Source organism: Zootoca vivipara, chromosome 6, assembly GCF_965207765.1.
Source record: "Zootoca vivipara chromosome 6, rZooViv2.hap1.1, whole genome shotgun sequence".
NCBI classification, from domain to species: domain Eukaryota; kingdom Metazoa; phylum Chordata; class Lepidosauria; order Squamata; family Lacertidae; genus Zootoca; species Zootoca vivipara.
Genome location: NC_142589.1, coordinates 36,804,817 through 36,817,493, shown reverse-complemented (window position 1 = coordinate 36,817,493; position 12,677 = coordinate 36,804,817). Strand labels below are relative to the sequence as shown.

Below are 12,677 nucleotides of genomic sequence, written 5' to 3'. Positions count from 1 at the left end.
TATGAAGCCGCTGGGAGAGATCATCCGGGGGTTTGGGCTGGGTGTTCATCAGTATGCGGATGACACCCAGCTCTACCTCTCTTTTAAACCAGAACCAGTGAGGGCGGTGAATGTCCTGTGAGTGCCTGGAGGATGGATGGTGGTTAACAGATTGAGGTTGAATCCTGACAAGACTGAAGTACTGTTTTGGGGGGACAGGGGGCGGGCAGGTGTGGGGGACTCCCTGGTTCTGAATGGGATAACTGTGCCCCTGAGGGACCAGGTGTGCAGCCTGGGAGTCATTTTGGACTCACAGCTGTCCATGGAGGCGCAGGTTAATTCTGTGTCCAGGGCAGCTGTCTACCAGCTCCATCTGGTACACAGGCTGAGACCCTACCTGCCCACAGACTGTCTCACCAGAGTAGTGCATGCTCTGGTTATCTCTCGCTTGGACTACTGCAATGCGCTCTACGTGGGGCTACCTTTGAAGGTGACCCGGAAACTGCAATTAATCCAGAATGCGGCAGCCAGATTGGTGACTGGGAGCGGCTGCCGGGACCACATAACACTGGTCCTGAGAGGTCTACATTGGCTCACAGTACGTTTCCAAGCACAATTCAAAGTGTTGGTGCTGACCTTTAAAGCCCTAAACTGCCTCGGTCCTGTATACCTGAAGGAGCGTCTCCACCCCCATCGTTCAGCCTGAACACTGAGATCCAGCGCGAGGACCTTCTGGTGGTTCCCTCACTGCGAGAAGCAAAGCTACAGGGAACCAGGCAGAGGGTCTTCTTGGTAGTGGTACCCACCCTGTGGAACACTCTCCCATCACAGATCAGAGAGATAAACAACTACCTGACATTTAGAACATACCTAAAGGCAGCCCTGTTTAGGGAAGTTTTTAGTCTGTGATATTTTAATGCAAGCATCAGCAAACTGTGGCCCTCCAGATGTTTTGGTCTACAACTCCCATGATCCCTAGCTAACAGGACCAGTGGTCGGGGAAGATGGGAATTGTAGTCCAAAACATCTGGAGGGCCGAAGTTTGGGGATGCCTGTTTTAATGTATTTTGATGTGTGTTGGAAGTCGCCCAGAGTGGCGGAGGAGACCCGGCCAGATGGGCGGGGTATAAATAATAAGTTGTTGTTGTTACTACTATTATTACACCACACAAAACTGGTGTTTCCCTTTGCAACTTCCTGCAGTCATAATTTCTGGGTTTCAGCTTTATTTTGCATAAAATTATCTAGGCCACACTGGCACTTTCTCCTTATGCCAATCAGTTAACACTAGACAGCTATGCCTCAACATTCAGGTCTCCTTTTGCTACCTTTCTCAACCATCTTGACAGATTCTAAGTTCTAGTCTAACTCTAAAAGCCAGGATATTCATTTACTGAACAGCATTTCAGACCAATGCAGTGATGAATTCACTACCAAGCAAACAAACCAACAGACACAAGCAGTAGGTAAGACCTAAAGACACAAAGCTTCTACCTAACTAAAACAATAGCTCAGTTAGTAGTAGGATGAAGGAGGAAGTATCACAGTGTACCTTTTCTACCTTAATTCTTGTTGCTTTCTCATTCTCAACTATGCTATGGACCACGATAGAAGCTGGTTGTGGGGGAAGTTATCAACTTAATGTAGCATCACCTAGATCAGTGGGTCTCAAGCTTTTCCCCTCACACACCACTTGAAAATTGCTGAGGGTCTTGGTGGATCACTTAATCATTTGTCTGCCTGTTGTAGCAATTGTAATTCCATAGAATTCAAACTATAACGCAATAAAATAAAATATAAGAATTTATTATTATTTCTATAGCACTTTATATTTTAATAAAAATCTCAAAGCTGTTTACAGCATATTAAATCAATAAAACAATAGCCAGACAATGTTCCTCCAGCCTCATGAGGAGCGTCTTTTGTAGGGCTGGGTGAGTCCGGGCCTCGCCCCCTAGGCCAGGTGGAAAGGGCCTTGCAGGGAGTGGCCTTCATGCCTCACAGCTGGGTGATGTTCCTCCAGCCTCATGAGCCTCTTTTGTAGGGCTGGATGAGTCTGGGCCCTGGGCCCTAGGCCAGGTGGAAAGCGCCTTGCAGGGAGTGGCCTTCATGCCTCACAGCCTTATTTAATAAAATAAGCAATTAAAATGTCATTAAAAATTAGCACAAATATTTAATATGATGGATATACTCTTTGCTGTCTTCAACTACAAATCCATAGGCATACCACAGACTACATAAACAAAGCTGATGGACCACTCATGGCCCATGGGCTACTATTGGGTGGGGGGGAAGAGACAGACAAATGGGACATAATCTAAAATAAATTAAGGAAAGGTATTCTGTTTGGTAGTTCATGGGAGGTAATCAGTACAGCATGCACAGAAGTTTGAGAACACAGGCCTGTTGTGCTACCATCTCACTATAACACTACTGGGGTGGAGGGAGTATGAGAAAGACAAGTATACTAAAGGCACAGTACCTTTTTCCCAGTTTGTTTCTCCACCATGTCGTTGCTGAGAGAGAAATCTTCCAGTTGTGGTGTTTTAGAACACCCACCCTTGGGCATCGTTCTTCCTTCCTTACTTGGCCTTCATTTATGCTGCCATCGCTTCATCATCAACAGTCTGCAATGATAAAAGAAATACACAGATGTTCAAGCCACAGCTAACAAAAAGAGGAGGGGAGGCATAATAATTGTTGTTTTAATGAACTGAAGTACAGTGGTACCTCTACTTACAAATAACTCTACTTACGAATGTTTCTACTTACGAATGGAGTTCCATCCGCCATCTTGGATGCGGTTTAGATAGGATTTTTTTTACTTACGAATTTTTAGATAGAGTTGCTTCTACGTACGAATTTTTTCTCCCAATGCATTCCTATGGGATTCGACTTACAAATTTTTTCGACTTACAAATGTGCGTCCGGAACACATTAAATTCGTAAGTAGAGGTACCACTGTACTGTGCTGGCATTCCCAGAGTATTGCTCTATGGCAAAGATGCAAATTCCCAAAAAAGGAGTTGCAAGAGAGTCAGGAACCAACATGGTCTTCCTTTGTACAGGTAGAAGATAGACAACAGTCCCTCAAATACCAACTGTGAATACAGACGTACTTCGGAAGTTGAATGAAATTCTAAAAAGTTCAGAAACCAAGGCATGGTTTCCGATTGGTTCCTGATTGCACAGGCGGCCAGAAACAATAGCCATGCTGAACGTTTGGTTTCCAAAAAAAGTTTGAAAACAAGAACACTCACTTCTGGTTGTCAATCGCTCGGGAACTGGAACGTTCAACTCCCAAAGTGTTCAAGAGCCAAGGTACGACTATAATACTTTATGGTTCCTTTAGACATAATAGCTCTCAGAAACAGGTATTAGGTGCCCAAAGCTATTCAAAAAAATTGTTTGTGTTGACACACATAAAGACTTGGTGTCCTATGCACATGGTTAAGGCAATTAAAACTTAATCTGCCTGATTCTCACATAAAGCAATTTGTGAACTGCAATCTGCCTAAGAAATATGTTTCTTATGCAGAACCATTTCTAGATTGAAGCAAAGATGGTAAACCATAAAGGCAACTTCTAATATTCTCAGCAGAGTTAATATGCAGCCTTCCCTGTTCGGATCAGAATTGCCTTTGTATATAAATCTAGGTGAGGCACAATTTAGAAGCACAGCAACAAAACTCTGTTGCCCATGCTGTGAGTTGCTTAGTTACAGGGTGTTCTTCTGGAACATCTTCAAAACTCTCCAAATCCGGAACTCCATCCTGATTTTCTTGCGACTCCAGTTCCTTTAGAACCATTGGCCCCAATCTTTCATGTCGAGCAATAGAGCTCTCAGTAAATGAGCAGCTCTTATCCAGGTAACCTGCTCGGAGTGCCTTGGCAACAACACTGTCACTGATTTTATCCCATGAATTCTTCACCCTGTTCACGACCTCTTGCAGGCAAGGTTTCACAAAGTTTCCACGCTGATTTCTTGTCATTCTATTTTTAATGTAGTCGTTAATTTCCATACGCAAGTTGTCTTTGAATGGCTTGTTTATTGCAATATCAAGAGTCTGCAGATAAGCAGTCATTCCTGCAGGAATCATTATTTGATCTATTCTTCTCTCTGCAAGGAACTTCTTCATGTCTTTTGCACGATGAGTGCTGGCTGAATCCCAGACTAGCAGACCTCTTTGGCCACCTCGCATAACAAGTGGCAGCATAAAATCAAGCCACCTCCTTATAACTGATTGTGTGCACCAGGCTTTTTCAGATTCAAGAACATAAATGCCAGAAACACGTTCAATCTTCTCTTTCTTGCCCTTACTGATGACAACAGGTGTGGCTTTCTTTCCATCCAGACGAATCGCCAAAATACAGGTAACACGTGCACTCTCGTGACCAATGGAGGGAACGTAGATTGAGGAGGCACCTCTCTGTTCAATTGTCGTTTGGGCTCCTTGACCCATAAACACTGCAGTTTCATCCATAGCAATCACGTTGCAAGGTTGGTATTTAGAAAAGTCGATTCCATCAACAAAGGACTTGAATGCAAGTGCTCGCTTAACAACTTCAGCATCCTCCAACCGAAACAGTGTTGTTGATTTTCTGAGAGACATGTCGTATCGCTGAAGGAAGTGATCCAGCCAGCGGTTTGATGCTTTGAATTCTGGGGAGATTTCAAGTCGTGGTGCCATTTCCAGGGCAAATGCTTGAATATCAGCCCTGCGCACAACCAAAGCCTTTGCTCTCCTGTCTGCGATCCATTCACTGATCATGTCTTCGAGATCAGGAAGTAAAGGTTGCCGACCAGAACCACACTTGTGCTTCTTTGAATTTCCCATGAGCACCTGTAGACTGAGTTTATCATATTCTGCCCGCCATTTTTGGACCATTCGGATATCCAACTTCTTCTCCAGGCAGAAAGCCGGAAGATTCTTGCCCTGAGAGTCCTCCACAATTCTTTTCTTGTACTCAACAGAATAACTCTTTCTTTTTGCACTCATCTTGTCTGGGGGTTGGTGCTGGTTGGTGCTGGGGGAGAGAGACCCACAGTACCCAGTGATGAGACTTTTACCGGTATGGTACTTTCGTGCATGCAATTACCGTACAGCTTGCATCAACCATGCAAACACCGTACTGTATTGTACTTTTGCACCAAGCACCCTGGGAGTGAAAGCAATTTTTTTGGAAATTGCGGTAAAGCTTGCATCAACCATGCATAAATATTGTGCTTTTGCACAATTTCACGGAATTAAAGCTTCCATCAACCACGCATATATATTGTACTTTTGCACAATTTCACACAATTAAAGCTTGCATCAACCACACATACCAGTAAATATTGTACTTTTGCACAATTTCACGGAATTAAAGCTTGCATCAACCACGCATACAGGTAAATATTGTACTTTTACACAATTTCACACAATTAAAGCTTGCATCAACCATGCATTTTGTAAAGTGGGCAAGGCAAGAAAAGAAAGTAACGTACCGGTAGTGCTTTGAAACTGGGCTTTGGGGCTCTGCACGGTGCACTGCACACTGTGGTTCCTGCCGTCGGAGCTCGGCGAGCGCTGCGCCTTTTGCCAGCTCCCGCTCAGTAGGGGCTCGGCACGGCGCGCTGTTGCGGCTCCCGCTCAGTCAGGGCTCGGTGCGGCGTGTGCTGCGCCTCTCACCGGGTCCTGCTGTGTCGGGGGTCGGCGTAGCGCGCTGCTGCAGGCTCCTGCTGAGTCGGGGGTCGGCGAGCGCTGCGCCTCTAGCCGCGTCCCGCTGTGTCGGGGCTTCCTGCGGCTCGCGCTTCACCTCTCGCCGCGTCCCGCTGTGTCGGGGCTTCCTGCGGCTCGCGCTACACCGCTCGCCGGGTCCCGCTGGTTCGGGGATTGGCACAGCGCGCTGTTGCCGGCTCTCCTGGGTCAGCCCTCGTGGGGTCCTGCTTGGTCTGGGCTCAGCGCGCTGTCCTGCTGGTCGGCTCTCGGGAGGTCCTGCTGCAGCTCTTGCCGGCTCCTGGTCAGTCTGGACTCCACATGGGACACGCTGCTGGGCGATTTGGTGGGGCAGGAACATCCGTTTCCGGGCGCCGACAGGAAACTTCCTTTTCCTTTTCCTCTTCCTTGGCGCCATCCCGACCTGATCCCCCCCCCCGCCTTATTTTCGGGGGATGTCTTATATTTATTCTTCTAATAAAAAGCCTGACATGGCTTATTTTTGAGGACCGTCTTATTTTGGGAGAAACACGGTACAACTCCCATAATCCCTGACCACTGGCCCTGTTAGCTAGGGATCATAGAAGTTGAAGTTCCAAAACATCTGGAGAGCCAAGGTTGCCTATGCCTGCTATACATCATACATCCAAAATGCTTCATGCTCCCTCTTTGGGCAGCAACATGAGAAATTCATCAAACCTAAACACCACCTTCATACAAAATGTTAGCTTAAGTAGGATATCAAACACAGAAGAGAGCACACATGTAGCTGTACTGAAAAAAGAAGAGAAAAGCATAACAATCCCAAACTGACCTGCTTAACTTAACTAACTCCAGAGAAATAACACAGTGAGTTATGATCATGCTAAGCTTCCTCAAATACAAATATTCACTATAAAATATTCTATACAACAGCAGCAGTAGTGACTTCACTTACAGTCTGAGTGAACGTCACATGACTTCAGCCAGACATCTAGTTTACTCTATTTCAAGAGCTCTTGCCCAGTTATGGCAACTCTTTTTTTAAGAAAAAATGTTATCATACAAAACTGAACCCTAAAAAAACATTAACTTGGTAAAATCCCCACACGCCTGTCCTCCCTAATGTAAGACGAATTAATAATTCCCTAGAATGCTGGTGTCAGGTAGACAAGCAGGATGTAAACTTCGAATCAAATAGGCAAATAAATCCAGTTACCAAAAGTCAGCAAACCAAAAGTGTATTGATGACTTCAGAAGATATTCAGACAGACACTCTTTTCATGTGTTTGAAGTATGGATTCAGCATTCCAATGGAACAGCAAGAAGAATCTGACAATAATCTGTAAATAATCTATATCCCCGTAAAGATTCCATACACACTACATTCCCCCCCCCCCAAAAAAAGTCAAGACTGAGGATGCAATTATAGTGATAAGATAGAGAGAGATCAAATAAATTGAAAGACATGTGTAGCAACTACATAGCAACTGTGTAGAAAAAGAAATAATCTTTACACGTAAGTATGGCAGTCAGATCCTTTCTCACCAACCCCTCAACTCTTCACTAAGCCCATCTTTTTTGTTCTGAAGTTAACAGGCCTGCTTGAAAAATGATTATCTACCAGCCTCTATAGCAGGCATGGCCAAACTTGGCCCTCAGTAATGGCAATTGCAGTCCCAAAACAACTGGAGAGCCAAGTTTGGCCATGCCTGCTATAGAGGCTGGTAGTGCAAATCTGGCAAAGTACCTAAACTGGAATTAAGAGGCAGTAGCTAACATAGTGCCCTCTAAATGTTGCTGCTGGATTGTAACTCACATCATCCCTGACTACTGACCATGCTGGCTGGGGCTTAACAGCTGGAGTCCAGCAACATCTGGAGGGCATCACATTTCCTACCCTTTAATTAATATTTCCTTAATGTATTCAATGCCTTGAACATAAAAATCAACTGAAGGGGAATGGTGTAGGGTGTGCATTTCATTTTGTATGTTATAATCTGAAAGGCCAGCTGCAGGGTCGATTAACAATCACTTTCAGTGCACTGCTCCTTGCTTAAACGGCTTTTGAGGTTTTCTCTTGCTAAATCAAACAGTGAAGGTATGTTGTCTTCTCGTCACTCTATGCTACTCAGGCATTCATCTTTAGATAAGCAACCCCCCACCAGTACCTAATATGAAACCAAAGGTGGATAGTTCACCCCAGAGCCCTTTGACAGGAAGTTGCCATTATATCCTACACCTTTTCTTAAACTTCTTTTTTAAGTCTAATCTATAATCTAGGACTCAAAGTAAATTAGCAAACACAGAAGAAATGCTAGGTGTGTGGTATTTGTTAGCTTGGGAAAGGAGTTGACTGTTGTATGCAAACAGCCACAAACTGATAGCACAGCTAGGCACATAATAAATACCCAAAATAACTTTGCCTCAGCTGATGCCAATTCAGATGCAGGCTACGTTGCATATTAGCATGTGTACTAAACTCCTCTGGCCACACGGTTAAGGTAACATAAAAAGAAACATGTGGGGAATTGAACCCAGGACATTCAATCCTCTCAGAGGCTCAGTCATTGACAGCCACATCCAAATGAGGATTCCAATTCAAAATGAACCATAGGCATTTGCCCATGCATGGAGATCAATTTTATTATTACTATTTTTAAAAAAATCTGTGCTCTGGATGTCAATGTGGCTATTTGTTACTAGGGTACATATCTATTTTACAGAGAGCTTTGAAACAGAGTTCACTAAGAGAAAGTCAGAAGGATGCCAGATTAATTCCGCACCCCTTCTGTTCATGTAGCTGACTCATTATACTTGGAAAGCTGGCTGCCTCTTCATGTAAACAGAGCACTGGCCTATTTAGCAGCTTGGAGGGAGTATTATATTTGCACAACAATTACCAGCAGTGCCTGCAGTCCCCATTTTGTTTTACAGCACATTGTTAAGGAGTTTGAGGTGAGGGGAAAGAGGAGACAACAAATGCTTACTTTGTACAACTGCAGTCCAGCTAAAAAATGTGGGGGCCCATGTTATACAAAACCTGGCCCAAATCCCTTCTAACCCCCAACATGGGTAGGGTAACATTTCTATTATCTACTTTTCAGAACTCTGTTTCCTGTGCTGGAACTCTGTCATCAAACAGTTCTGTTTTCTAAACAGCTAACTTAGCTCCTTGAACCAAAGAACTTAATGACTGTCAGAAAATAAGGAAGTAGGAGACCAAGTTGGCTCAGAAACATTATATAATCCCCCACACTTCTATGAAACAGCAAAAGAAGCTGTTTCATTTTCAAATCATTTTTATACAGGGTGGATAAAAATCAATGATTTTTTAAAAATAAATTTAAAAAATCGGATTTTTTTATTTAAAACGGATTTTTTTTTAAAAAAAATGCTTTTTGAGGAAAATATATAACCATCCAAAGGTTAGTCCATCATGAAATAAAAATTAGTTTTTTTTAATTATGTAGAATAAGGTTGTATATGTTTAATTTTTGGAGTAAATAAATTCCATTAATCCATTCACAATGTCATGCTCTTCCAGAGGTTTTTGTAAGATTATTGGGCAGTTTCTCTGCCTACAAGATATTATCACAGATGCTTGGTTTACTTTTGCAGTTCTCAAAACTGAATTTGACTCAACAGAGATCACATGCCTCTTCTTCACAGCAAAAATGTTATAACATGGACAGAGTTGAGAAAAAGACCTTAATCCTATTGTTCTACAAACCTATGAATACAGAAACAACCCCTTCAGTGCTAAGTTTCAAGAAGTTCAGTGAATAGAATAGAAACAATATTTTTCTGATTGTTTGGAGTGGACAGTATTTAAGTTTTTCATTTGTAGGCTGGGCTGACAGTCTAAGTTTCTTAAAATATATATATTTTGTTTTTGTTTAGCCAAATTAGTTAACAAACATGGATGTTTGTTTAAGCAAATAACATATGCTGTAATGTTATTGTTTCAGTTGAATAAATCTATTTAAATTGTTGTTATTAAGGTAATGATTATTTTTCTCCTTCCTAAGTACAACAGTAAAGTTGTCCAAATATGAATGATTAACCTATTAAACTGGGGATAAAAAACTAATATGAAAAGTTGTTATTCTAAAAATCTTCATCTACTTGCATATTAAAGTTATACCAGCAAGAATTAGTCTTTATGTAGAAAACTATGATTTAAATCAAATCCACCCTGTTTTTATATACTGGTTTCAACAAGATCCCTCCAGGGGGAAATGGTACAAGGGTGCGTGGGGTAAGGGAAAAGTCTTCCTGAGACATAACAGCACATAAATCAAAGCTGCCTGCTGATTTGTGAAACCTGACATAGGTAAAGCTGGATATGGGACTAACATCTGAGCTGTTGTGTGCAAGCTATTTCTGTTCCTGTTGCCCTTCCCAACCAAGCATTATCATCTCTTAAATATCATTAACATCCATTCTTTAAAATCAGAGGCTAAGAAGCAGCAGGTGATTTTTTTTTAGCTCATTTTGTTCATTTGATCATGTGCACCCGACCACCAAAAAGCAATCTCTGAATCCCCTCTAGAAAGCACTACAGAGACTTCAGCAGAAGGGCAATCTCAAAAACAACAAACGAGTTTTCATGTGCTAGTTCTAACTCTAATTTGCATGGTATTGTATAGGGGTCATTACAAATGCATAAGTTAACCTAAGGAATTCATTGCCACAATATGATGTGGTGGCTAGTCCCATAAGAACCACAAAACTGTTCTCACATGCCAATGACATCCCTAGGCATCTTGGCTCTCTCTTTCTTTTCGAGCAATTGCTCAAATTGGATATTAAATTAGACTGTAATTTAGTGGTAATTACATGACTTGATTAGATTTCAAGACTTAGGTAAGTAAACTCACTATAAATATTAAATTCAGAGGAGTTTTAAACACAAGATACTGGGAACGAAGGTCCTGGAAGCATGATTCAAAACCATTGACCTAGTTATTCTGATCCATGTAAGCTGCCTTTAGTCTAGAGCCTAATAACAATTCAACCATTTCTCAGCTGGGTTTCCTCTATTGCACGTAAATAATACGCTGCCATCTTTGTAATTTGCAAGTAGAAAGACAAATACCTCAAACACTTGTTTGACTTAATCAGATTCCAGACATTTGTCCAACTTTGAGAACATAGGAAACTGTCTTATTCTGAGTCACACCATTGGTTCATCCAGCTCAGCATTACCGTATCTACACTGACTGGCAGCAGCTCTCCAGGATTTTGGACAAGGGACATTCCCAGCCCTTCTTGAAGATGGCAGGTGTTGAACCTGGGACTGTCTGCATACAAGACTATGACCCCTCCCATGATTCATTTAAGACATGGATCTAATTTTTATCCAGCCAGATGTTAAAACATAATTTGACTTTTAGAGGATGTCTGGTAATTGAGGTTGTCAGCTTCATCTCTATAAATACATGCAGGAAAATATGGTTTCAAAGTAATACTGCTTTTGGAGAGGCACCTGCAAAGAACCAGAATGCTAGGGAGCATACATCATGCTCCTGTGTTTAAATTATAATCAGGAATTAAGATGAAAGATTTGAAATGCAGGTCTCTTTAGATATGATACTACAGCATGATATGTTTCACTTCACCAATCCTTTATTAGGCATTATAAGTATTGGCCATCATAAAAATCAATATCTAAAATTTTAAAATATATACAAATAAACAGCCATGTAAAATATATAATGATGAGGATTTTCATTGGGATTTCTTCCCTCTAAATAGTGCCATTCACCACTCTAATAGATGCTATTGACAAAAACTAAGCATCATATGTACTACAGCAGCTATTAAAGCCTTCCATATTAGTGTTTTGGGTGTGTGTGTGGGGGGGGTGCGAACTGTTCACAGGATTTGGCTGCCTCTAAAGCTGCAAATTCACTCTCTATGTTCTGCTAACACCAACCAGAGAAAGTGCAATTCAAGTGACATGAGCAGAGCCCTGCATGAGAACTCGACCCCCTATTGTTGCAGACTCCTATCACTGTGGGCTTTCTGGATCTGCTTAAGATCCTACAAGCTTAGCTTTTTTAGCAAGACGTTTCCTGGTTTGTATGGGTGGAGGGCAGGCTAGACCAGAAGTCTGCCACTATGATCCAACATGCCTACATGCTAGAGCCAGGAAAAGACAAGGCTGAGAGGAAACAATAATGCAAAGGTAATTCTGCAAAACACAATAGCATCACTGTCACAGCGGGATGGCCCACATTTAGCACAAATGAGTCACTATTGAGAATGCTGAATTTTAACTTGCATTTTTTTATTTCTTATTTTAAGAAACTGGGAATTCATGTTTTACAGTGAAAAGCATATGAACTAAAGACTTGTTGGCTTTTCCTTCTTTTGGCTCAGCTTTACTACACAGTGTTTAGGAGATTGAAGCCCCATGAGATTCAGCTTGTCATACTTGCTTATAGGTTAATGGTTGTTTCAAGTGGAATAAGCAGCTCCTCATACCCATCCCATCTTAGACAAACTGGTTACTGTACTGCAGACATGTGTTTTATAGTACTAAGCAATGAAATACTGTGAACCTTATTGTGATAAAAAAGAAGGGCAACACCTTCATGGCTTCAATTATTTTTCCTGAGTTTCTCATTTACTCCTTGAGAATACATAGATACAAGGAATACAGGGAAGCAGAAATTATCAACTAATTTAGCAGGTTACTGATTACAATTATGCTTACTCACCCTTTGGCTGAGTTAACTTTACACAAGCTAGTAACCTAGGTTTTTACAAACTGTGAGCCAAGCCCTATCTGTAGAGTTAAGTAATGCCACCCAGCTGATGTGAATGTTGCTTATTCATTCTTCTTGTAACATTCTAAGGTAAAGGGCAAGTAAGTTTGGAAGTAGCACACATTGATATTGCCAATTCTTTAACAATATTATAAGCTTTCTTTTGTTATTTCAAAAAAAGAATTCCAATGGGAGGATGATTTGTCATGATGCATTTTGCTGAGGAGTCTGTTCCGATAGATGA

General features: G+C 41.9%; 1 protein-coding gene across 9 annotated transcripts in view; it reads right to left on the bottom strand.

Annotated features, from left to right (window-relative positions):
• Positions 1 to 12,677, bottom strand: part of ANKRD11 (ankyrin repeat domain 11) — a 213,059-nt gene that overhangs the window by 68,069 nt on the left and 132,313 nt on the right. For 8 of the 9 annotated variants that reach the window (XM_035116920.3, XM_035116923.3, XM_088671966.1 and 5 more), the window contains one exon: positions 2,462 to 2,606. In XM_035116920.3, the coding sequence (XP_034972811.2) occupies positions 2,462 to 2,548 (87 nt within the window). In that variant the 5' untranslated portion in view covers positions 2,549 to 2,606. Of the gene's footprint in view, positions 1 to 2,461; positions 2,607 to 3,239; positions 3,259 to 12,677 lie in introns of those variants that run through there. The other variant, XM_088671962.1, reaches the window with a different exon arrangement.